We start from the raw sequence: 27,513 nt of genomic DNA on the forward strand, positions 1-27,513 counted from the left end.
AACAACTTATGATTCACGTTAATATTTACGATCCGAACGTTTTGGACGCTATTCAAGAACTATTAAATTTCTGCTTGCGCTTTGATTAATACCCTAACGCGTTGATTATCGAGCATATAAATGTTGTTTCGCGACACATATTAATGATACATTATTACATTTTTATCGTATTCCTTCTCGCGTTTCATATTATTATCGTACGTTATAAATTTTCATAATTTACAATGAAACGCCAGAGAAATTATAAATATCTATTTTCGCGATAAAAATAGTACAAGTTGCAAAATGTTTCGCGTAACGCTTACAGCGTGACATAAAGAGTCTGCGTGTTTCTATGCATTTATGCAAAATTTAAAGATACCGAAAAAGCACGGTGTGTACAATACGCAACAGTATACGATATAATACCTACCGTATAATGTATGAAGAGTAACTGGTTGTAATTTTTTAACAAATAAAACGAATCCCTAACTTGTATCCCTTTAATCGTGCCCATGAAAATTTGCATAGAGATAAGTGTTCAACTACTTTTATGAGCCACTGAACGTGAATTATCTGCATGACTAAAAATTGACAGCGTTCGTCGTCCAACGATTAATTTCCTTTTTGTATAATACCATCGTAGTCGATAAAATTCGAATTATTTTCTGTTGTCAGACCAAACACTTAATCACTAGGTACACAATGACTGTAATCTTACGCCAAGGAAAAGTACAACGTGACAGTAGTTATCTGTTAGGAACGTTGCTCACTTTCTGTTTCAAAGTTCGAATTCGCGTGCAGTGCAGGTTTTAGTCATCCAGGCTAAAGTCATCCTTGCTACTCCGGTTTTGATATATGTATCCAAAAACTGCAGGCTGGGCAAGTTCGCGTCAGTTGCAATTAGTTTACGTCGTGAATTCGACGTGGCGATTTGTTAGCCGTCGCAACAAGAAACTATAGCCAAAGTTACGTTTCGTTGCTATGTTTATAGGCTGCCATTTCTTTTATTCGATTTCAATAATACGCTTCAACGATTTCCCTCTTTCAAAAGGAGTTTTCTCCCTGCAAGCTTGTAATTTGATTCGCCAGCGATCACGTTTTTATCTATTTTTGCGATATAACTTTTACTCCGTAAAAATATCCGTGTACGCTTGCGGTTTATTTCGATGAAATTTTTCCATTGAAGGAAAGTCAGACACGCGATGAACTTTTTAGATGACAAAAATTTAAAACAAAAGGAAACTGAAAATAAATTGCTTCGTTTCTATAAATTAGAGAAATTAGGGTAGGAGGAGTAAATATTCTATTAGAAAATATTTAAAAATCTGGAGTGGAAGAAATAAATATTTTATTTAAAATCGTGTGATACACAGGAAACAATACACGATCAAATTTTACGATCTTCTTTCTCCTCCAGTATCTTTCAGCGTATTTGTATTTTTTAAAATATGACGGTAATACGATTGTCACGGTCTGTTATTTTAAATATTCCTGCAAATTATTATGCCAACAAAGAAATTGTAATATCAGATCTTCTGGTTAGTGTTTTACGCTACGGTAATCGTGTATTATAATAACCTGATTCTACGATATATGTATGCATTAGGTGCGATACACGAAGTTTAACGGAGCATGGCACGCCTGACGAAGGAACGCGTTAAGTATAGATCGTTCTCACACTTTATTGATACCGTAACTCGCTTATGGATCATAAAATTTCGAAAAATTCGATAAAGCTGTTCGATCGTACGTTGTCACCACCGTTGAGAAAGGATCTGTAACATTACCTGTATCGTTAAAGGTACGATAAATATTATACGGCTAAAAGTCCATTGTAATTTGTACAAGATTGCAGTAAATTAATTAATCATCGCGCGAACGGTGTATCTTAACACGGTGGAATTTTGTATTCGTAAGAGTTTAATTTTTAGAATTTCACTCGAGGTACGTTTCTCCCTTTCTCTATGTTTCGTCGAATTCTCGCGAAGAATTTATTTGATGGTCGAAAAATTAAAAGATATTTGTTACTTTTTCGATTGTATATTTTGCTCGTATACTTCTTGAGAAGAAACATCGATGTCGAAATTATACGCGCTTCTGTGCAGATCCCTAGGTAATGATTCTATTTTTTCCGGTTTACGAGCAGCGTATAATCGATGCACGCCTAATTCGCTAACCAACACGTCGAATTGATCAAATGGTACAACGTTAGGGTGGTGTAACAAAGAGATTTAAAATAGCTTCCAACGACCTACATTCACAGGTTGTTGTATTCGCTTAAACAGACTATGGTGCGCGGTAAATAAAAAGAAAAGTGTACGTTCCATTTAACGAAGTTCAGAAGGGAAATATGAAAAAAGTAGAACCCTATGAATCTAGAAAAGCATCGTTAATATTCAATTTTTCCTAACAAGGTATCGTTGTCGCGTACTTCTCCAAACGATATAACATTTATGTCTATCATACAGTCGCAGCACGATTTATAATTCAGTTGTGCGAGTAACGGAGGCTGAAAAAACTGATGTTTTGCGATCATCATTGTAAACGATTCGATATATTTTTTGAATCTTATATGCAAATGAAATATACGTCGATAAAGAGCGAAGTTATCCTACGACTTGTCTATTTTCCTCTTGCGTGTGCATAATTCAGCAAACAAAAGAGCAAATCTTTTTAAAAAATTTGAAGAAAGAAAATTATTTAAAATTATGTTGAAACGCGACACTAACAATCGTTCTAAATATTTATTACATTTGCCAGTCGCTTTTAACGATAAGATATATTTCTCGCCCACGTGCATAAAGCTAGAGAAACGGTGGAAACACGTAGGTTTGAAAACTTTGGAAATAATTCGTTTCCGCCTGTAAAGAAGGAAATTACGGGCAATTAAAATAATTTACAGTTATACGCTGGACGAAAATTATTTCGAATACACATATATTATTTCCTGCGCTTCGGAGACAAACGAGAAACAATTTCGTGTTTAAAGGCGAACAATAGGATTTAATCGGACCTCCTGCTTCACGTTTTAGAAAAGGTCCGTGTGTTTCATTCAGTTTCTTCGCAGGTAGCGTAATACGGTTTCGAACAATGACACGGCATTCAATAGTTTAATTCAACGCCCATTGTCCGCTATTTAATCGCTTGAACGTCCAGGAACGCCAGAGAATCGTTCTATATCAGTCGTTGAAAAATGCGACAAGCCCCGGCTACCGTCATCGTCGCGATTGCTGGTTATCGTGCAGGATAATGACGTTGCGAACGACACGCCACTGTGAAATTATAAATAATGTATGTGCAGCTGGAAAAAGCAAACAGCGTAAACTGTCGAAGCCAACGTTTCAAACGTTTATTTGACTTTGTAATTCGTACGAGACGTATAAAAGAGATTGATGCGAGGTATTAAACGATAGAATGAATAGTTTTGATAATGCGAATGTAGACGATATATAAACTGAAAGTTATGCGAAGCGTATAGTATAATATAGAATGAATAACGTAAAGTAGACACGTAAATAATATTTAAGACAATTCCATGATTGTTTCACACAAACAATTGAGAAGAAGCTTTAACAAAGAATTAAATGGAAGAGAATAGACTTCTCACAGAACGTAAACGACTTATTGAAAGATGTACAAGCTCGTATATTCTACACATCCAATCCAGCAAAAAGATGTTCAATAACATTTTTCTATAAAATTGCTTCATACGGCACGTTAATGAAATTTAATTGAATTTTCCAATAAAACTTGTACGACCACGAATCAGATATATTTCATGTGTCTTTTTACCAAAATTCCATAAAATATATTTATGTTCCATTCGCGAATGAAACGATTTGTACGAGATGACGTGAGAATAATTGTACCTAATTACGTTGATCGACCATATACATAGCACCGCTATGTACGCTACGCTAAAATGAAGAACCTGAAACTTTAAACCGCTGTCAACAACCAATTCAAACTGTTCTAACTATCTAAAAGAACTGTTTTCCTTTTATTAGAAACTAAAAGAACTAATGGAACTTGCTGTTTCACAGTCCGGCGCGAAGATCAACATCTCCGACGGTTCATGCCCGGAGCGAATAGTGACAGTGACCGGACCGACGAACTCAATCTTCAAAGCGTTCACGCTGATCTGCAAAAAATTCGAGGAGTGGTGTTCCCAGTTCCACGACATCCAGGGAAGCGGCGGTGTACCCAGGCCACCCATCACTCTCAGGTTGATCGTCCCAGCATCGCAGTGCGGCTCTCTGATCGGCAAAGGTGGCTCGAAGATCAAGGAGATCCGCGAGGTGACCGGTGCCTCGATCCAGGTCGCCTCTGACATGCTGCCTAATTCGACAGAACGCGCAGTCACCATATCCGGTACCAGCGAGGCCATTACACAATGCATATATCACATCTGTTGTGTTATGCTAGAGGTACGTACTTAGGTATTCTAGAGACCAAGGCCTGCCATATTACTTATCTCTAGACTGCGAATGTTTATGCTAATTTAAAGTTTAATGGATGCAATAAAGATCTGTTTTATCATTAGGTCGTTACGCGTGAAATATTGCTTCCTGGAGGTTCGAGTTTGGCCAATATCATCTATTCTTGTCATACCATCGATCGAACCTCTCAGAAGTTAAATTAATCTGCTGCACTTTTTACGTCGCCTCCTCGAGCTTCGAATACCAGATCAATGTCACCTATCGAATTTTGCCGTTTCCATTAATCGTAGCAGCTGGATCTTTCGTTAAGCTAACGAGCTTCACGGTAGTCGGATACGTGATTAATATTCAACATTTCAGGAAGGAAATTTATAGAAATTGTAAAATTCTGAACTTCTAAGAATATCGTGGAAGTTGAGAATTGCTCGTTTCGATCATTCTGCTGCTTCTGCTACTAAGTTTCTCCTGAATGCTTAAACATTCGCAGTCAATCTACCACTTGAAACCATCAAGCAGGGTGACGTCTCTACTCGTAGTTCTCTATACACAGTTGCGCTATAATAATGCAGAATCTGCGAGAGGCTAGAACAGCCTCTGTACTGTGCAGAGATGAGAAAATGGCTCGGCTAAGAAACACGAATCCGATTGATTATCTGTCACATGAAACACAATGCGATCATAAAAGTGAGCGTGTGTTTTAATTATATGAGGTGCCATAAAGTATGTGACAGATATTTATCATATCGATACCACATATTTCATGACACACTCTGTACGGCAGTGTGCGATAATGAATGTAGTAGAAAGCAATACATATTTCTCTTGGCCTTGTGCCCTCGATGTACAAGATTCATGTATCCAGTTACTGTACAAGGACAATTTTGCTAAACGATTTATGAGTCCAAAGAAAAGGGAAAGATAAAAATCAACGATGTTCGAGCGATAAATTGTAAATTTCCACGAAGGAAGAACGTTAAAGTGTTGATGCCACTAGCTAGTCATCTTCTCATGTCTATATACTGTAGCCTCCGCTTAAGGTTCGCTCTTTTATCCCGGAGTTTAATGTTCGCGGAGTCATTGCCACGAATTCCTGGAGCTAGTTTCACGGAACGGACGGTTACATCGGCGATTTTCAACCAGTGAGAGAACCCGCGAGATTGAAGCGTGTAATATCTACCCATTTAGTCATAGTCATCCACTTCCTTTTCTCTTAGATCGTTAAGTAAAGAAACGACAACAGCCAGAACAATAGATGTTTGGTGTGAATGCTGTCAAACCAAATATAATTTTAGTGATTCGTTTATGCGTGCCATAAGATAAGAAAGGTTGAAAGTCGCTGAATTAAGGAGTCCTGGGATAATTCTTCGGGTTTCTAAACATTATTATACGTGTAAACGTCCCTCAGACAATGTGCAGAGCATATCGTAACATATGGGAGTCATTTCAGTAGCGAGCAGGGGACACAAAGACAGTGAAAGAGGTTCGTATAGACACGCCTCCGCCTGTCGCGGATTATTGTAAGGTAAAAATGGCTATAACTTGCAAACAAAGTCAAATGGGACATGTATTTGCATGGACAGTTCTCGTCGTTTCTGCCACTGCTGTCCACTCCTGAAATGGGTTCTACGTGTTATGAAACACCCTGTACGTCGTCGATAAAACGCATACACAATATCCAAGGATCCATTTACACGTACAGTAACGTTGAGAACCCTGAAGTATCAACAATGTATATTGATCATCTCAGGACCCCGTTAGACAAATAGCGCTGTCGCTCGTATCTCGTTCGTTCTAAATGCGTTCCGAGAACTTCCTGAGACACCTAGCTGTCCATCCAAGGAGACTGACGAACTAGTCCGACGAAATGATTGACCACGCGAACCCGAGCCAGCGAACATTAAGCGGTGGCTATTGTAGTACACGAATGAACAACACGATTTGTGTATTCGCACTCGTGCGTGTGTTTCTTTCTGTTTCAGTCCCCTCCCAAAGGCGCCACGATCCCTTATCGCCCCAAACCCCAAGTTGGTGGGCCAGTGATCCTGGCTGGTGGGCAAGCCTACACCATCCAGGGTAATTACGCGGTGCCCGCCCACTCGGACGTAAGTACAGTATTGCCATTGCCCGCGCCCGCTGCCGGGCCCACCCCGCCCTCGCTGAACACCCAAACTTTGACGACTTCGCCCTTCGCGGCCCACCCTTCCTCCTCGGCCTTCGCCGCTTCTCACGGGCATCCGCTCCTATCCACGGCCCACCTTACAACCCCACATCATCCTCTCCACCCGAGCCCCTTACACGCCAGCGTGGCAGGCCTCGCCGACCCCCTGCTGAAGAGTGGACACTTGCAGGCAGCCCTCCCGCCCGCACACCTCGTGGCAGACGCCGTAAGTCTTTTGTTTTTCGTGATCCACCCCCGAGATCCTGATTACCAACAAAAAAAAAACCACCCCAAGAGATACTACCACCAGACCCTTTCGATCAGAAAACCGGTACACACACCGTATCTCGAATCTATCTTGACGTTTTAATACACGTACACACGTATACACCAACGTACACGTTGTACGGAGCAACGCGAGCGGACCTCTGTTATTTATATATATGTATATATGTATATGTATATGAATTATACGTATATATAAATATATATATACATGTATATAAATATATTTATATATTGTTAACCCTTGTTCACCTATACACCCAGTTGTCCCTTATACATTTAATTACTACTTTGCGTCTTTCCGAGGATGCAATTTGGACAATTCCTGGCCAAGATGCACTGTTTCTCTATCTCTGTTTCTGTCTACTTCTTCGTCCTGAATTGATTCGGGTTTAATACATGGCTCCGGACGATCACGGTAATTGGTGGAAATGGTGAGAGAGTTGGATGTAAGACGAGAGCTGACGCGTTTTTTGCAAGGATGAGAAGGGTGAATAGGGTCGTGAAGGGGACAGTGAACGAGGAGGATAGGGTGACGAGGCTTGAGAAGCGAATTTCGAGTAGGAAAGATGCTACTTTTTCTTTCTTTCCTTTTTGAATCTTTTTTACATTGTTATAGATTCTTTTGCAAATTTAAATATATGTATGTTACGACATAATTAATTGCAAAGTTTCCAGTATGGATTAATGATCAAGTAACACGTTTGTTTCGAGTATTATACAGATATAGGGCGAGTTATATATATAAAATTAAAATTTACTCTAGATAAGGTGAAAAGAAAATTCTTATTTTTGTAGTACTGATGCTTTCATAATGAATATTTCTTTCTCTTTGGTATTTTCAAGCCAACAAAGAGATCTTCCATTTTGTTTAATGATTCGCTCTGTGGTAATGTTCAGAGTGGTAGCAATTAATTTTCTTGATAACCAATATCGATAAATTTCCATATTTTATTAGACACTTCAAATAACATACTCGTTTCTTGATAGTTTGTCAAAACGTCTGTATCTTTGTTACAAAATGCAAAACTTCCATTCTCCTAACAAGTATTTAAGCTTTGCAACATTTCAAACTAAAAACGTATTCGCAGTGAACCAAGACTATATTCTTGAACCGAATTGAATTCTCAGCGAGAATTGAACAGCAAAATGTAATGAACAATTTTAGGTGAAAACACGCATCAGCTAGGATTCACAGTTTTCGATGTTTCGCGAACGAGAGATCTGGGGTAGGACGCGGTTCATTCAACTCGTCGAAGCATTCGATATCCAATTTTCACCAAATGCCGTAGCGTCGCGTAGAATGTTTGCCCACGTGTACCGGAATGCTCCACCGTTGTATAGGCCACCTGGTCCCTATCCTGGAAAAGCCCTTTACAAACTCCAAAGCCCGGTCCACACGTACATGCATCGGCACCTTGAACACACCTTGGCTTTCTGCTCGACGTTCCCTCGTGTAGCTTCGAGTGATTCGTTCACGAAAGCAACGTACAAACTTTCCACAAGTGCACGCTTTTCTCTCTCTCTCTTTCTATGTATATATCACACTTCTGGACGGAAAAAAGAAATAACATAATCAATGATAAGTAAATAACGAGTAAAAATAAGAGAAAGAACGATAAGTAAAAGGACGATGAAGTGATAGCATATTTATGAAATGAAAATTGATATTTAAGAATGAAAAGAGAAAAGACGATGTAATTATGATCGTGAATTTTTAATACGTTGAATCAAGCCACGATAGTTTGGATCAAGTTGTTTAAGATCAGGATGCTTGATTTTAATTTATACTCTGTATTCTAGGTGGCGTAATCCATTAATAACGTTTATCGTTGTAAGATACAGAATATAAATTAATATTAGGTAGCTCGAATATATGTAGTTGAAACTGTTGTGGTTATTTATGGCTCGATTATGTGTAACGAATCAATTGCTTCGCCCACTAATTTTAGCAAGGAAGTGGATCGATTTCAAGTAATGGACTTTTGCAATAGACTAGTCCATTTTTTCTTTTTTCTTTTTTCTTTTTTTTCTTTTTGGAGCAATTGCCAAGAATTGTGTACTGCATTTCATATCCTTCTTCTTTGTTTTAATGTGATATACATTTACGTTGTCGTTTTGTCGTCTCTATGTTACAAACTGTTTCAATGGATTTTGTGACTATACGCGCAATATTTCATGTGATATATATATATATGTAGAACCAGGAAAAATATTATTCTGGAAACAAAAACAAGTCAAAAATGAAGAATACAATTTTTTTCGTTTCAAGCCTCGTTTCTGAAAAAAAGAAAAAAAAATGAGGTTTGAAATAGAACTCGACATTATTTCACTGGCAAGCATATTGCATACTATCGATCAAGAGATGGTTTGGGCGCACGCACGTCTACTCATGAATTTTCAAGCTCGTTTTTATGTATAAAAAAAGCGAAGCTTCCAACGAAAAATTTTATTCGACATTTTCCACGCTTTTTTACTTCCAGAATCATCATCTGTTTGCTTGCAACATTCCATACGTTGTACGACTAAAATCCACTGTGTTCTATGTTTCAACTAAAGAATTACGAATACGTGATTAACAATTGCAGAACACGTTGTACATTTGTATCGCTTTTTCGTCCAGAAACCTTCTATAGAGAGAGATGAGAAACTTGAAAATGCCGAGGAAATATTTCTTTTAAAAATACCACCTCTTTTAGAAATATCTTCTTCTATTCTTTCTTCTCCTTCTACTCTCTTAGAATAGAAGAAATAAGAGGAACTCGAAGCTCCACTTTACCCCATTGTGTTTCTCCCAATCGCGTGGCTTCACGAGGAATCGTCTCTTAAATATCCACCGATCGATCGATCTCCAACTGTCTTCTTTATCGAATCTTTTAATTTCTCAAGACTATCTACTTTACTCCTCTAAGTAAAATGCAAGATTTTCTTACAGACGTTTGATTTATTGATAATTAAGAGATCGTTAACTCGTCGAAGTGGCGCGTCGGTTATGTGCTTTGCTTTTTATGTGATCCGCACGTGTCTGTTACGTGTATCGGCCGTTTCTGGATTTTTTCTTGTTCTTCGTTCGTTCGTTCATTTGTCTCTGTTCCGTCTCTCTGACAATGTTCACCAAGACGCTTCTTTACGTACTCTATGTCCCAGCCGTGGTCTCGGTGTGTGTCTCTCTCACACTCTCTCTCTTTCTCTCTATATCTCTGTCTCTCTGTCTCTCTCTCTCTCCTTCTTTTTTTTTTTCTTGTGCTTGCGATTGATAGTGGGTTGATGTCGCCTTCTGTGAAACTGCTTGCCGTCCTTTACGGTGCACAGAGAATTTATTTTCTCGTTGCATGCCGACACGAGATGATACACGATTGTACGGTACGCGCGATAATCACGATTATTGTCGATCATAGCCTTGCATTAGGCGAGAAACTTGAAACAATATCGAATCTCTCTCTTTTTCACTTTTATTTATCGAATTGGTTATCCTTTTCTGTGGAGTCGAAAGGGAAACATCGAAGAGGAATTTACAAAACTACAATTAACATTCGATCAATTTTTTTATCGAATTCTCATTAATCTTCTCGGTGGAGTCGAACAGAGGAAGATCTACGAAATTACAACTAACGTTGGATCTATTTCTCTATTTTCTTTTTTTATGCATTCGTCGTCGTTTTGTGTGTACGCAGTCGAATAACGATTTTTTTTACACAAAATGAACGATTACTGTCGGCGTTGAGCGAATTTGTTTTTGTATCGTTGGATTCACTGTAGTTTTGTGTGCAGTCGAATGGAGAAGTATCGAGTCGCGCGAATTCCTTTTGATAATAATCGGTCGCATTTGAAACTTCACACTTGTGGTAATGTCAGTGGCGTTATCGCATTATCAGTTGTACTATGGGACAGGCTGTCGGAAATGAGTCGTGTCGACCGCGATTAATCATTGAAATTTCATGGTACGTGAAGACTTTCTTGAAACTGAATCTCTTCTGATAGAATATCTTCAAAGGAAATCGGTTGATTTCTTAAGAGACACGTGTACCGCGACTGGTTTAAAAAATTAAAAAATATCGAACCACGATATTTTAATAATTTAATGAATATTTATCCGCAAGGATAGTAATTTAAGTTTTAAAACAGGATTTAGTCCGTTTTTGGTATTTTGAATTTACAATTCCGAAGAAATGTGTCATAAAAGTCGCGTCACGAATTTTGCCTTCCTTCATATTTTGTAACTGTTTAAAACTTAATGATTTCAAAAACTGACGTATGAAAAAATACCTGCAAATTAAAACGTTAGACTTTTTTAATAAACGTTTCCCAAATCCAGCGGAAAAATATACCAGTTAATTTAAAAAAAAGGAAATGTTTCGTTTGATAATCGATTTAAAAAAGTGACATCCGTATAAAATATTTTAGAATAGAGACATTCGACGCTGTTAAATAATTGAATATCGCCGGTATCTATTTCTATCTGAACGTGAACGGCATACCTGAAGCACCGTTAACTTGCATGAGACGCGAATCGATAACGATAAGAATAAATCCGCGTTTCAATCTTTAGCAAATAAAACGGCAACCTGTCCCCAGCTGTCATAAATTTTGCCCACGAGACAAGGTGTGGTCTCAGGCTGACGATCGATATTGGTAATCTTCACAGTCGAACTGTTTTCCCTTTGTGCCGTTGCAAGATCGCCATTACCACCGCGGTATTATGCAAATCGTGGACACGGAGCGTCAAGTGGTTGATCGAAACCAGTTTATCGAGCTTCAAGTTTAACGACTCTACTGCAACCGTTCGAGCAATTTCAAAGCTTCCAACTCCACACGGGCTATACGCCGTTCGATAAACGTTAAAACCTTGATCCTTCGTTACGAAGAAGCGCATCGTAGTGCGCGAATCAAGCTGGATCAAAGCAAAAATGATAAAAGAAATTCTTCAACGAGAGAAATAAAAAAGACACGGTGGTACAAATGAATCTCGTTTATCGCGCGTCCCGTCCACACATATGACCGTGAATACTCTTCACGAGAATCGTATTCGACAACGTTCGGTCAACACAAGTGCAAACTCCGCCAAAAATGTCCGAAGTACGAGAGAGAAAAAAAAAAGAAATACAGCAAAAGAGAACGAACGATAGTTTCTTTCTGTTATTCCGATGGCATATTCGATGGTATGGTTTCGTGTCGCTTCGTTTTCTATATTTCTTTTCCTATGATTTCCATGTGTTTACGATATGATAATAATCGGTGTGTCACGATCGAGCTATGTTTTATCTCTGGTTCGAGTACGATCATCGTGGGGCCGATTCTGTCCGCCCACGTGCTGACAACCTCTGGACGAAAGGCGCGCGTGATTTGAGCCGCTCATTTGTCGATTCGATTGGCTCCACGGCATAACAAGTAGAGAAAAATTCAGAAGAAATTACGTAAGATCGATGGAGCGTTTTGGCTTCGGATAAAATTTGGAGAATTTGAAAAAGCGCGATACTTTGTGGCGCTATGAAGGGCTCGTTTGCAACACGTTCGAGAATCACGCGCGTTTCACCGGGGGTTTTCTCTCCGATTGATCGAGCCTGCTTTAGCATGAACGCTTACTCGAGGGTCGCACGATGGATTCTTCGTCATGGCCTGTCATTGGATCCGGTCAAACGCGGACAGGCGCGTACACGAGACATCTTAAGAATGGCGGTCGATGATTTCATGCTGATTAGCGAGGTCGAAGTCGACCCGTACGTCCGGTCGATCGGCAGGCGCCATGAAATGCCATCTTGACGAGGGTTGACAGCATTGAGCATGGGAAAAAGACGAGTCGATGCACTGGAAAATTGCGACAATCAAGATTCCCAGCAGCAAAGCAAAAGTATTTACTCTTTCCCTGGACATATCGAACGAACGATGGAGATTTCCGTAGTGGTGGATAACGAATGTATAGAAAAATTGATAAACGATAATAATCATTGCGATACTTTCTTTCCACACGCATCGATCGAACGTTGGACATTTCCATAAGAAGACTGAGATTTTTCTGGTGGATTAGACTTGTTGGTAGTTGATCTTACGACAGATACAGAACGTTAAATTAAATTTCTAATGCATATGTACACTTTCTATATATACATCAATATACACATTTTTGTCAGCGTGTCCAATGCGTGTATTTAAAATGTACATACTGATTTACCACGATGTAATGGTAACTTTCTCTAATTAGTCAAATCGATTGTGAAATGTAATCTAAGGTAAAGACACAAAATTGGAAATATTTTATATAACGTAGAAACCAATACCAAAGCCTCAAATACCTCAAAAGATGAAACTTTTTTAGCAATGTGGATCAACCAACCTAAGACACCATCGAATTCAATAATATGACTAATAATAATAATAATATAATTCAATAATGGTGGAACCATAATTCTAAAGAGAATCGTTGAACGCAATACTAAAACTTATTCGATGAGAACGATCGATCGATGATCGAGGAAAGATCTGAACGTTTCGATGTGGAAACATTGGAAAGAGCAAACGGAAAAACGAAGGGCAAAGCTTTGACGCGTCGGTGTACAAACGCGTTTTCCTTTTAATGATGGCCGGGTCGACAGGGAGACAGAAAACGCAGCGTGCAGAGGAACACACGGTAGTCACGTTTGCCGAAGCAATTGATTCTGAATTTTCTATCTGTCAGCGTCGGCGCGAACGACGGCCCGGCAAACATAATTACCGGCTTTAACAGCGACGTTTGCTAATTAGTAACTGTTTTTGTGCGTGGACGGGGTGCAAACACATTGACGCAACGCTCTCGCAATGCCCCTGTTGACAGATTGAATTATTAAAAGGGTGCGTTTCGGTTCCACCTTCCGACAGTACAAACTCGCCGCGTTCGGTTTGCGTCAGAATTTTTAATTCGCGTCCGGCTGACTGCGGCGCAGAAAGAAAGAAGACAAAATGACGCACAGAGAGATAGAAACTCGCTGGAGGGATGAAAGATTTCTCTTTCTCCCTCTCTTGTCTGTCTGTCTGTCTGTCTGTCTGTCTCTTTCACACACATAACACGTTGATAAACGAGCACGCGTTATTCTTTATTCCGCGAGAAGAAACTCAGACGATCGTAAATTTTCCGAATTTCTCTTGCTTGTTCGTTTGTAAAATTGTGGAGTGCGAGTATTGAAATTTTGTAAAGACATTGTGGTGGAAACTCTGATCATCGAGTTTCTACGATTCTTATTATTTCTAATTTTTATTCCTGTTATTCGAAAAGAGTGTAAATATGAAAATTTGGAAGAAAACTCGAAGAAAAATTGTGCAGGGTGAAGTCTCCCGAAGTTTGTCTTATCCTTGCTGCTGCGAAAGCACCGAGCATTTATCGTTTATACGATTACGAAAGCTCTGATCATCGAATTTCTAGTATTTTTATCGTTTCTATTATCGCAAATGGGCGTAAATGTGTAAATCTAAAAGAAAACTCGTAGATGGTGGATCTTGAATGCTCTAACAAAGTATTATTCTTACTACTGTGAAAACATTGAACGTGGAACATTTATTACTCCTCCGATTACGAAAGCTCTGACCAACGAATTTCCGTTACTGAGAAAGCTGCGGAAGTCGTATTTCTATCGCTCCTCCTGTGCAATAATTCCAGTGCATCGTAGACAATCGCAGAAATGTTTGGTGATCGACGCAAAGTGAAATCGATGAGAATCGTTAACGAATCTGCTCGTAGTCAAGATGGTGTGTATCGTCGTGTCTCAGCATCCGCCCTGCCTTCTGTTTCTCTGCGCTTTTCGACGACCGACGACTCACACGGAGCCCGACTTCCACGATTTTCGGTTTCGAGATGCGAGAAAAAAGAACGGCGAAAAACTCGAAAGAAAGAACAGCTACCAATAAGAACGAAGAAAACGACGCATAAAACATACAGATCGGAAAATCCGCACGAAGATTAAAAAAAAAAAAAAAAAAAATGTAAACGAGAGAAAAAGGTGGCCGACCAGAATCTCACTGCACACACGGCTCGTTGCCTTTTTCATTAGCGTTATTCCGCGGACCGGTCGAGTTCCTTCTTTGTTCTCCGTTACGTTATTTCACTCTATCGTCATTTCCTTCTACGTTTCGTTTGACTTTTTCTTCCACTTTATATATTTTCTTCTATACATATATATTGTTCCGTCGGTACAATTTTCTATTTGGTTTCCTTCGCTATTTGTTTGTCTTGTTTCTTAACTTGTGTTCTCTGTATCTCTACTTCCGTTTCTTTTCCTTGCGAAGTATGTCACTCTACGGGAGACACGCTATAGCTGATCTAATTGGGGCGGGTTGGTATTGGACAACCACGACGTGAACAATGAGCGAGTTGTACAACAAAACAAAGACCAGTATGCATGCGTGGCACGAGAAAAGGTAGATTTACATAGGTATATTATTTACTACATTGCGCTTTATCTCTCTCTCTCTCTCTCTTTCTCTCTCTATTTCTCTTTCTCTCTCTTCACAATCCCACCGCCACTTCTGACTCTGTCTAAGTTTTCATATAAGTTTCTCTGCCTGTTATGGAGAACTATATCTATCTCTTTCGTTTCTTTTTTCTTTCTTCTCTAAATTTCTACTTTTGTTTCTTTAGTTTTATTTCTCTGTCTTAACTATTTTATCTACTGTCTCTCGGCTTACAGAACATGATTTAATTCTTGGCTTCTCGTCCTACGTACACTGTCTCTGATTTCTCTTGTTTACGTTCCGTTCTTCTCGGTAGAGTCTGATCAGAAATCCTCCGTTTCTGATCCGCCTTCACGATCCTGGTAAATCCCACTTCTTAAAACGTGCCTCGCCACGGGCAAGATGTATCGGGTCTTAGTGGATTGCAGATGCTTCTCGAGGCAAATTAATCCCTTGATGACAGCAAAACAATTGAGAACAGTGGAACTGTAACAGTAACCGAAACAGTTTTATCTTACGGGAATTTACAATCCACCGGATATGATTTACATTTTTCCGAAATATTTGTTTAGTAATACGAGTAGAATTTTTGCAGTTTATATCGGGTTATGGTTCTTACCATAATTAGTTAGACAAAAGTTGCAGGGTTTAGAAAGAAGCATAATGCAATTAAGTTCTTGCCAATATTTTTAGGATTCTTCTCTGTTACTACGTACTGTATTGTTGGCAATATTATTGGTAAGATTTTGGTTTCTGTAGGAGAATTTTCATCTGAAATGGTATATCTTCCTTTAAATGTAACGATCGTAACCACCAAGGGATTAACTCATCCTCGGGATGGAAAATATTCAAGATGACCAAAAACGTGTGTACAGGTTGGTTCGCGTAACTAGGACAGAATCATACGATTTTCTCTGGTCGCAATTAGAGAAAGATATTATGAAAAAGAGATGAATAGTTAAGAGAGGTCTACCTTTCCAGGACCATATTTTTATAAATACGTTGTTTCATTAATGTAACACGATGTATGTGCATTATGTAGATGCACAGTGCTCTTTTTAATAGAAGCGTGTATTTTGTTTTACGTAAATCAAATCTGTCATTCTGTATAGGGTGCAGTGATGGAAAAATATCTGCCACGAAATATTGCAATTTTAATAACAATTTTTATACGAGATATCTCACGAATTGATTATTTTTCGACCAAATTTCTTCTAATGCTTTGCATAGAATAAAAAAAGAGAGAATTAAACGGTTTCATTTTTTAAATATTTTTGTACAATCAACAATAATGTACATGCATTGCATTATACTTACAAAAGGATACGTACGATCCTCGTTAAATTATTTATCATGTTTCTCTGATATTAATTCTAATATCTCACCCAGTAGGTAATTTCCTAATTGCAATCACGCAAAGAGTATGATTTGTTCCAATTACGTGGAACATTTTATGTACATACAGTTGCTTTCCACTTCGCGATCCTAATTGTTTCGCCACGGTCGAATTTCAGCCAACTTGCTTTTGTATCTCACGTCCACGTGACAATGACGGAAGCTGCTAGAGAATTAGCCCTGCCACGGTACTCAAACTTCTCCACTCAATTGTGCCTTTCTTCTTCGTTAACAAAATTGAGGAATATCGTAATTTGAAGCGTCGGTATCAGTCGAGTCGTAGAACTCGTAAATGACAACAACGATTTAGATCGGATTCTGAATTAATTTTCCAACACGTAAACCAGCTTCCAAAAGTGTCTTACGCATAGTTCACGTTTGAAAAATTTCCAAAAAATCTCTCGCTGTTTAAAAATGAAGAAGATAATTCGTCTAAGAAGATGACATCTGAATTTCTAACGAGATAAAAGTACAATTGGATGGAAAGAAGTTGGTTGCATAGCAGGGTTAAGAAATCTAACTCCTTTGCTTACCGATCGCTTCTGAAATAATAAAACTCGTATTTTCTTTTGTTTCGCCGATGCACCGCGATCAATTCACCACCAAGAATCTGTCAAACTTTCGCAATCTTTTTACATTACTCTCGACAAACCTACGAACGAGAATATTGGCCGTGCGTAAGCTACGAAGAAACGCGTTCAATAGACGCTTCGATACAAAGGTAAATAGACGCCAAGCGACTTCACTTGGTTCGAGTGCCAGCGAAAAATACGATAGCGACGAACCGATCGCGAAACCGATCTCCGAAGTACGTATATACACGCTTCCGCTTTTTCACGGCTTCGCAAGAGACTTCCTTCTTTCTCATCCCTCTTCGTATATCTTCATAAGTTCGTACATCTCTTTGTTTTCGCCTGTAAAAGAATTCCCTTTTATTCGAAGCGCACGGTCGAAGCACAAAGACTGTCGAGACCTTGTCTCCTCCAACATTGTCTCGATTTCTAACTAAACTCGAGAAGAGAAATCGGGACAACGCCGTGGTGAAGCAGAACGTCTACTTGTCCACCATAATATTAATATTATTGTACGATATACAGGCTGTCTCAGCTAAACGAGTTTATCTAAATATCCGCCTTATTTACAATTGTATGAAAAAACTTCTCGGGGCAGAGTTAAACTATTTCAAGATGTTCGCGCAACGGTGGAAAGAATTTTCCTTCAAGATCATTCCTTCGCGAGATGTCGAGGTTGTCGGTGTATCTCAAAATGGGAATTATATTCTACATACACCCTATATATTTTTTTTCATTCGTCGGTTCATGCGTTTCTTTAATCTCTATGCAAAAGTATCGAGGTATTTGTGCCTGAAAATGCTCAGATTCAAAGATATTTTAATTTTTCCTATTCTATGTGTATATTATTATTAATTATATATTAATTTTGTAAAACTTGGCGTATCACAAGCAAAAGTGAAATTCTTCCTCTGACGTGTGTCTTCCCTGTCTTTCATACGCTAAATACATTCGACGAAATAAAAATCGAAATATCTTTTAAACTAATTTTTCCCGGCATAAGTATCTTAATATTTTTATATAAAGAAAAAAACGCCTACTATTGTAAAAAAAATATATATAGAGAGAAAGAGTTCTATTTAAAAAAAAATACCAGTGATCGTAAAATCTTCTAAAAGAAACAAACTTGAGAAAAGATTCTCTTCGCCGTTGCACGTGTCCCTTGAGACAGTTTAACTTCGTCCTGATCCTGACAAGAGTTTTCATACGATCGTAAGTAAAACGGATATCCAGACGATCTCGTTTATCCGAAACACCTTGTATATCAATATCATCGATATTATAACACGAGGATATAAATTGTTCTATCAAAATTTGTCCCGTATTTCTATCATTTCTATTTCTAAGTCTTCTCGTTTTTATTTCTTCTCATTTTTTTCGTTCGTTTCTATTCGCCTCAGTCCTCAGTTGTCCATTGTCCACTCGCCGTCCTATCTTAGAACAGCATGGCTTCCAAGCACTCTGTTTAGCTACGAATCAAGAAGTTCGCGCGAGGGTGGGCTGCCCTGACATCACGTTTCCACCATCTTAAGCAGGGTAGAAGTTTCTCAACGTCGTGACGATACATCATATTTATGTCTTTGATCGAGTTTTTTTTTTTCTTTCCTTTTTCTTTCTTAATTTGTTATTATTATTATTATTATATATACATTTTTTTTTAATTTTTGTCTATCTTCTTCTATCTCTGTCTCGTTTGAAGTACATATTTATGTCGGTTGTGAACACCATTCAAACGTTATGGTTCCGTGTAATACGATTGTATTTATGATGTATGAAACAGTCGGAGTCATTCGACGTTGCATCGTCGATGATTCGTCTTTGTAGAGCGATGCAAATGAGGAAACGACGTTCGCAATGTTCGATCAAGTGTGTTGTGCTACATCTGTATGTATATTTAACGTCTCTTTCTTTTGTTATTTCTTTCCCTCCTTCCTTTTCTCTTTTTTTTTTTTTGTTTTTTCTGTTCGAACTCGTGCACCATAGATTAGTATAGATGATGTTACAGGTAGAAGACCAATCACACTTTTGAGGTTTTCATGTTTTAGGGCACGGTTACGTATACACGAAGAGAGACCTAGATCTTTAGCCCCAGACATCTTGTCCCGTTTACGACAAGGAGCAAGAAAGAATGCATTTTCTACTTCTCTCTCGTTTGCTCCCTTCTATTTTTTTCTTTTTTTAATTCGTTCGCGATATATTTAGAACGCAGGGTGTTTCGCTTAATTTCATCGCTTGAAATACGTGTACTATGTTTGAGACTTTATACAAAATTTCTCTACGAAGATCGCGTAATTTTGTGTCAAGAGGTATACAATTTTTTATCGTGGAAAGCGTCGAGTCTCTTTTGGCAATTACTACTTTAATACTTTAGAAGAAATAATAATAATAATTTTTTTTAAATACATTAAGAACGAATTAGGTATCATTAAAGATCAGAAGATAATTAATAAGATCTCGAAGAATTTATCCACTGTATATCACGTTCAATCTGTCATTTGGAGTAATTAACCGATAACTCGTTGGAAAAACTGCAACACAAAATTGTGTCCAATTCTTTTACGATATTTTTAAGAAATCTTAAATATTACAGCAATATTCCAAGTGATAAATTTACGCGTAACGCTTTATATATAAAAGAAGTTCACTCTAACGGTTCATGCAATTTTTCAGCAGTATATTCTTCTTTCATAATGATACAAAAATCATCCAAAGTATTTTAAAAATATAATCACGCGATTCCTTTCCGTAATATCGTAACGGACACTAAAATAAAATATGAAACCTTTGTTCGCACACAATATGAAGTATATTACAGCAGATGTACACTCTTTCTATTACACTTTAAAAAATAGCTGAAAAATCGTGTAAAACGTTAAAAAGAACATCTTGTATAAACATATTATATAACACATGTATTAAATAATATATATGAAATTTCTTTCCTTTTTTTTTTTTTTTTTTATTTTCTCTTTTTTTTATGATAATTTAGTTCGTGTCGTTAATACTTTTATGTTCGGCGTGTATATCGTTATCACGGGTATGCATTTACGTACGAATTTTACGATCTCCAGTAGGAATTAACCGTTGCAGTTTCTGTTTCACCCGTTGAACTCCAACGGGAGATTCCGTTGTAATTAGCAGCTTTTACATTGATTCGCCACGGTCCGACGAGACGGCGTGTTTGGAGTTTTACTATTTCGTCGGTTTGCGGAACGGTCGATGAGTTCGCCGGCGAATTGGAATTCGAACGGTTTGAAAATTACGACGCGCGCGTAATCAGCGGGACTCTTGCTTCTAAAATACCGGGAAAGACACTTTAGAGAGGAAATAAATAATTTACGAAATATATTGATTTTTTAATCGATTGAAAGAAATATTCTTTTTTTTTTTTTAAATAACATTTTTATGGAACTGTCATAATCGAAATTAAGGTAGAAGACGGTAAGCTAACAATATTAATTAGAAATCGCTGGAAGAATTACGTACTCAGCTTTTGGAATTGTTATAAGAGAAATTAAAGTAGGAAACGGTCAACGAACCGCAAGCTTACAGTATTAATTAGAAATCGCTGGAAGAATTACGTACTCAGCTTTTGGAATTGTTATAATAGAAATTAAAGTAGAAAACGGTCAACGAGGTAAAAGCTTAAAATATTAATTAGAGACGGTCGCAAAAATGCTTTATCTTAATTTTGAAAAAGAATCTCTTACACAAGACTGGAATATTTTAGCTAGGATTTGTCCAAGTAAAAATAGCTGAATACTTATTCATGGCATTTCGTTATTACTTATGTAAGTGTGTGTCACTTCGCGGAACTTTGTCGAGTTCTTTCGCGAAGTCGGATGCTGTGGAAGTTTCGTGGCGAGCACATCGATCGCGCGCTAAATTCTGCGCCAAGTCTTCTTCGTAATTAATGTTCAGAGATCAGAAATAGAAAAATTGGTCGACCAACTTCCATTCCGTCTCGAACATTGTCTCAAAAAGCAAGGAATCTTAAATTATTTTCTAAAGTAATACGAAATATAATTGAATCAGTAGAATGAGAAACGATACAAATCGCTTTTGCTTACGTAACATTTGAAAAACTAATAAAAATACGAACTTGAATCTTCTTCTTGTTTTTCTGCTTTAAATAAAAATTCAATAATTTTTAGATATTGAAACGACCCGCGTCATACGAATTACACAATTTCAGTTTCGTTGAAATAAGCAGAATTTTGCAACAGACGAATATGAATGAATCGTAAAAGAAGCAAAATAATTTGTCGAAATTAGAGAAAATGCGTAGATGCATGCTGTCTCGTGATATTCTCTTTTCTCCTTAACCGTCCCATTCTACTCTGTCTGTTTTTTCTTTTTTAATAGCTCGTTCCTTTAGAAGTTAGCCGCCTCAACTATTAATATTCGCTAGATACCACGGTCGATTAATTTGCAGAGAATCTTCGCGGCGAGAATCGAGTTCGATCCAACCTCTGACGTATAGTATGTCGTACGTGTGTAGACATATTCTCCGGCTGGATCACAAAGCGTCCTGGATTCCTCGGCTTCCGGTCCCTAATAGCGCAAAGCGATCTCCAGAATACCAAGCTGTACATTGCTATACACATACGTCGAGAAACTAGTTCGTAACTAGCGTGCTGGTATTAATAGCGATAGAGAAGCTTCAAGAAAATATCGACATCTTTGTTTATGAGTAACAACGAGCCGAATTATTATGATCGTTTCGAAATTATCGCTTGTTCGAAGACCGATCGAGAATGAAGCTTAGAAACACAAACTTCTTTCTTACAAAGAGATAAGGGACTTGCGTTTATGGATTGTAAAAAGTATTTTATGCTTCTAACGGTGTATGAGAAATTCTGCTGCAGTTTTTTCTTCAGGCGATCGTAATAATTTGATGACCGGTAGTGAACGGTAGTTAAATTTTTTAGTTGAGTTTCATCTTCAACCTTCTGTAACGATATGTAATTAAAAAGTTGCTGATATAGGTATTTCATTTTTAATCCTTTTATAAAGTTTAATTAATTACATCCACGATGCTTTTTAAAGTTAATATCGAGGAGAAAAGTCTTTCTCGAAAGGATCGTTAAGTTTAATGTGACGAACGAATTGCTGCTTTAATAATCTCTCTAATAATAATTTCTAGTATATTGTTTCTTACAATATCAGAATTATTTTGTAAAAAAGTTACAGAGGGTTGCTTTAATTTTTTATTTCGTTTTAAAACATTCGTAGAATCGTACGAAATTAGAGATTCATGCTATCATCGTTCTCCATAGATCAATCATTATTCGTCCGATAGTCAGAAGCTCTTTCTCTGTCTCTCTTTTCTTTCTTTTTTCTTTCTTCTTCTTTTTTTTTAACCAATTCCTTCTGTTTGTAACTATTTGCAACAGTAAGTAGTTTCGTTGCCACGAAATTCAGTATACTCGTCGAGCGAGGATCCATTGTTCTTTGCATAATCACGTCGAATAGTTCTCGAAACAGTCTGCCCGATTACCAAGTTGATGTTACCAAGTTGACCAAGACGGGAGATTCAAACATCACATTCAAACAAGATTTCAACATCGATCCGACGTTAGAACGTCGCGCGTTTTTTCTATCACGTTCCTTCGATTAATTTTCACTGTGTTTTTAGCTCCTTGTTGCGTGTGGTTGTCATGCGAGTGTTGTGTCACTATGCGTGTTCCTGAAAGAGCGTGACGTTTTCCAAAGCGACGATAAAAGGAAAAGAAAAGAAACAAACGCAAAGTAAGGGTGAAAGTATCGAAAAGTATGGAAACTTGTGGAGAAAGATGACGAAGGATATTTTTTTGCATCGGCTCCCAGGAAGTCGGGACATCCTGCTGGTCGACATCGAAGAGACCGTGAGAACAGGCGAAAAAACTCGCAGGTTGCCACGACCGTAGAATCCAAATAGATCATCGACGATGATGGATTAATCTAGAGAGAATTCTTTACTTTCCCCTCTATCTCTTCTTTTTTCCCCTCTGTCTTCCTTCTTGTTTAATTCGAACAGTTTTATCTATTCAAACGACGATGATGATGTACCTTATCATTTTGACTTTCTTTCTTATTTTTCCGTTGGTCGTTTTCTTCTGAAGTTTGTTTTCGTTCTTCCCCATTGTCTGATCATACAGTTGTATTTTGATATTTCTTCTCTCTTTTGTTTCTTTTTTTTTTCTCTTTCGTCTAGTTTGATCGACGATCCTCGAATGTGAGACGCGCGAGGAAAGCAGGCAGATTGATCGTTTCCTTTTTTTTAGATCTATATTTTATCGGTGTCTTCGTATAATATCCCTCTGAAAGCACTTTTTAAAAATCGTTCGAGCGGCGGCACATGTTTTTGTTGAGCGTTGGATTTTGTTCGTCGTTGTTACAGATGGGCAAGCTTGGTAGCAATCCATTGGCCGGACTCGCGGCTCTTGGCCTCGGAGGCCTTGCCACACCTGCCAATACAGGTGGATTGAATCCAGCAGGTACGTCAAAAATTCCTCGTTTTATTACGATACTCTGTAACACTCGTGACTATTTATTTATTCGTAATGATCGCACAAGCTGTTTTATTTTCTCAATTTGTAAATGAATGTTTCAGAAGCTAAACTTTTCAACCCTCTCTCTTGTTTCTCAATTTCATTACGATAGATACGATTTTCTAAAATCAAATTACTTGGTTCTACCAGCTTGTTTATCACGAGAAGATAACATAATTAATAGAACATTTTAAGTACATTTAAGATACAGTGTTTGCACGCTCGTCGCTGTTTCTACCTTTTAATTTATGCGGTTGATCGGTTCAGCTTCTGAACGAATACGAATCGATACAAATGCGGCTGAGAATTATTGCCTTTCGAGAATTCTAAATTTTGAGAATTCGATAGAATTGCTTGTGCGATGTATGAAATTTATAAAGTCACCTCGTGAAATCGCTTAAATTATTTACGTACGTAGAACGCGTTGTACGAGAATCTACAGGCTTGCGCAACAAACTTTTATTTTACAAACAACAATGGTTTCAAAAATATTATAGAATGAAATCATGCTTTTGGCAGTCACTATGCAAACCTCGCCACTTTACAAACATCTTACTTCACCGCGGTAAAACGACCAGCTTCGACCTCCGAGCCAACTGAACGCCTCCAAACAAATATGTAAAAATATTAATCTTTGCACCGTGGATTAAAATGACGATGTACTGCGATAGTTTTGTTTAGAAAATCTAAAAACATTGCTGTTTCGCGTGCACTTTGCATACAGTTATTCACCTAATTGGACATTGTATGTACATGTGGTCCATAACCACGTGTGGTAGATTTTAAAATAGAAAATACATAATGATTCATGTATTGTCGTAACAATTATAGTACTCCGCGTGATCGTACGACGTATGGATTTCAGTGGAAGAATTAGCCAAAAATTATATTATTATTATTATTTATTACTCAATCTATACAGCGTAGTTTTTACATTTAAAAATTGCACTTGGTTAGAGAACTTAAGGTATTTGTAGCGCGGCAATATCTCTCAGAAGTAAAACACTCTGAGACTGCAAAGTCATAGTCTCCACGCATGTCTGAGATTCTGTCGCTAAGAAGATATCTCTTGGTCGTCTGTACTTTCTACTCGCGCACACTAACAGCAACCTTATAACATTATAATATACTGCACTTTGAACGCTGAAACGACTCATATTACGTTTCGCGTTACTTTTATTCGACAACGATGAGGACTAAATTTTTCTTATAGAAAAAGAAGGAAAAGGGAGGAAGATCCTCCCAGCCTACGCGACATAGTATTTTCTTGGCAACTTGGCAAAAATGGTTCTTCCGCGATTAATCGGAAAGTAACTTTCGCAGCGTCTCGCTATAGGAATCACGCGATAAAACCATCGACTTTGAAGATGAATATTCGCATTTCGACAAAGCTAGGCGCTTTGACAATCGAATCGCTTTATAGATAATACACAGAGTGTCAGATATCGTGAAAAGTTGAAGAATCGTAAAAAGTCAATCTACGCTACGAATGCTTTAAATCTGAAACCTTAAACCTTAACCCAGAAATTATGTACGTTGCAAATATACAAAATGTTGCTGGTTTTTTGGCAGCATTAGCGGCACTGGCTGGTAGTCAGCTACGTACTAGCAACACGAACAGGCAACAGCCAGCGGCGAACAATCAGACGCACGAGATGACCGTGCCAAACGAGCTGATCGGCTGCATCATCGGCAAGGGTGGTACCAAGATCGCTGAGATCCGTCAGATCTCCGGCGCTATGATCAGAATCAGCAACTGCGAGGAGAGGGAGGGTGGCGCCACGGATCGTACGATCACCATCACCGGAAATCCGGACGCTGTGGCACTGGCACAGTATCTCATCAGCATGAGGTGAGTACCGTGGCACTGGAGCATAGATATCACTCTGGCTTGCCTGCCATCTTGAAAAGAAAACGAAAAAAAAAGAAAAGGACGAAGAACGTTGGACGATCGATATTTATGGTTCCCGATTAATCCCATAAGTAATGCAGCTTTTCCGATAGATGCATTTAGAATAATGGAATTTGTTGTGAACGAGAGGAATTCTATGAAGAATGGGTCGCTGTCGTAGAAAATTTAGAAATGTAATCAGTGACCAATCTATTAAGGAGCGTCTGAAGAAGAAGTACTTTGTTTTAAAACAATTTCAGACTTCTTTTATCTATATAATTTACGCAGTGAGCTTCTAGGTGTAAGGTATCTATCATTATGCTAATATATTTCTAAACAAAACAATCTTTATTTACGTTTATACGATTTTTGGCCCTCGATGAATCAATTGCAACAAATTCTTGGTTCCTTGTACCTACAATATCGAAAAATCCGTATTACTCGTTGGATGTTCCAATATGAAATACACAAATAGATACATAGCATCCGATCGATCGTGCAACGTTCTCTCGACGAGATCGGTTTACTTTCTCTCGATCCAAGAGAGAGAACATTGTTTAGGAATTTTTCCATTATTCCTATCGGTACATGTCGAACTCGTCCCGGCTACGTATTGCGATATCTCGCGACACATCACCACCACCAACCCTCCACCCGCACCCCCAACGAACCTCTTTAACTTTCTGGTTTCTTTCCTTCTCTGGATCCAACGTGAAACGATCGTTGGATCGGATCTTGACTTATGTGTACATGTCGCCGGTGTAGAAATTTTTTTTACACGATCCCCCTCGACGACGGAGAAAATGGAAGCCCAAGTTCCCCGTCGACACCTCATAAAGAGAAAAAGAACAAAAAAGAAACCCTTTGATTCGCCTGTCTATTTTTTCTTCTTTTTCTTTTTTTTTTTTTTTTTTTCTCTTGTGTTACACTCGTTCCTTCTGTAATTACCTTTCTTAGCCTTGGTGTCTTGAAGATGATCAAGTGAGACTAAGGGAATAGTCGAATTGCCGTCATCGCGACACCTCCCATCATGTTTATTACTGTTGTTACTGTTGCCTCTGGCGGCGACGAGCTGGCTACAACGACCTTGCAAACTATCGCCATCATCTTTAATCAACGCTAGGTTGTGGATATTTCTGCGGATTTGTATTTTTGCGAACGCATGATTACGTAAATAGAGCTTCGATAGACAGATAACTCGTTGATCGAAAATTGCATAAAATGCTTCGTGTTTCAACGTCTTCTATAGTGGTTTGTAATTTAACGTATGTGACAATTTCACGTTCTCCTTAGAATTTTCCGTAAATGCATAAAGATCCACGATCTACCCATCTATTTACAGAGATTCTGTGTACGCTGTGTTATATTCGCGTTAAAAATCAGTACACACTCACAGGTATAGGTTTGTTGCTATGGTTTTTGTCGCGTATCGTAGCTAACAGGTTATAGTCGGGAAGTGCGTCGTTTTCCCGGCACGTCGACGCCAGAAAAGTGTTACATGAAAGAGGTGGCGGTGCAGCAACGAGCGTTTTCTATGTGAGATGGATACGTTGCACGAGTGTTAAGATACGAGGTGATCCCTCGATGTGGAGGTACGTGGTGACGTGCAACGCGTGTCGTGGACCGCCACCTCGGTCTCTCTAGCGTATACAGGTGAGATATTCTCGTAGTGAAGTAAGATTATATAGCCTGTGAAGACGACGCAGCAACCGCGAACCAAGGGATCGCCGTCAACGCGGAGACGCCGGAAGACAATATCTTCGTCTGCCACGACGGAAGAGGATCTTAATCCTTTGTTTCCAGGTCCTGCTTTCCAGGTCCAGTACCCTGAGTATCCTGC

The 27,513-nt window shown here is 38.4% G+C and overlaps 1 protein-coding gene across 4 annotated transcripts in view; it reads left to right on the forward strand.

The window, feature by feature from the left end:
* Nucleotides 1-27,513, forward strand: part of LOC132912277 (poly(rC)-binding protein 3) — an 86,168-nt gene that overhangs the window by 47,307 nt on the left and 11,348 nt on the right. For 3 of the 4 annotated variants that reach the window (XM_060969620.1, XM_060969623.1, XM_060969621.1), the window contains exons 4-7: nt 4,026-4,409; nt 6,401-6,805; nt 23,632-23,728; nt 25,355-25,634. In XM_060969620.1, the coding sequence (XP_060825603.1) occupies nt 4,026-4,409; nt 6,401-6,805; nt 23,632-23,728; nt 25,355-25,634 (1,166 nt within the window). The remainder of the gene's footprint in view (nt 1-4,025; nt 4,410-6,400; nt 6,806-23,631; nt 23,729-25,354; nt 25,635-27,513) is intronic. The other variant, XM_060969622.1, reaches the window with a different exon arrangement.

Source organism: Bombus pascuorum, chromosome 11 (genome assembly GCF_905332965.1).
Source record: "Bombus pascuorum chromosome 11, iyBomPasc1.1, whole genome shotgun sequence".
Classification (NCBI taxonomy): domain Eukaryota; kingdom Metazoa; phylum Arthropoda; class Insecta; order Hymenoptera; family Apidae; genus Bombus; species Bombus pascuorum.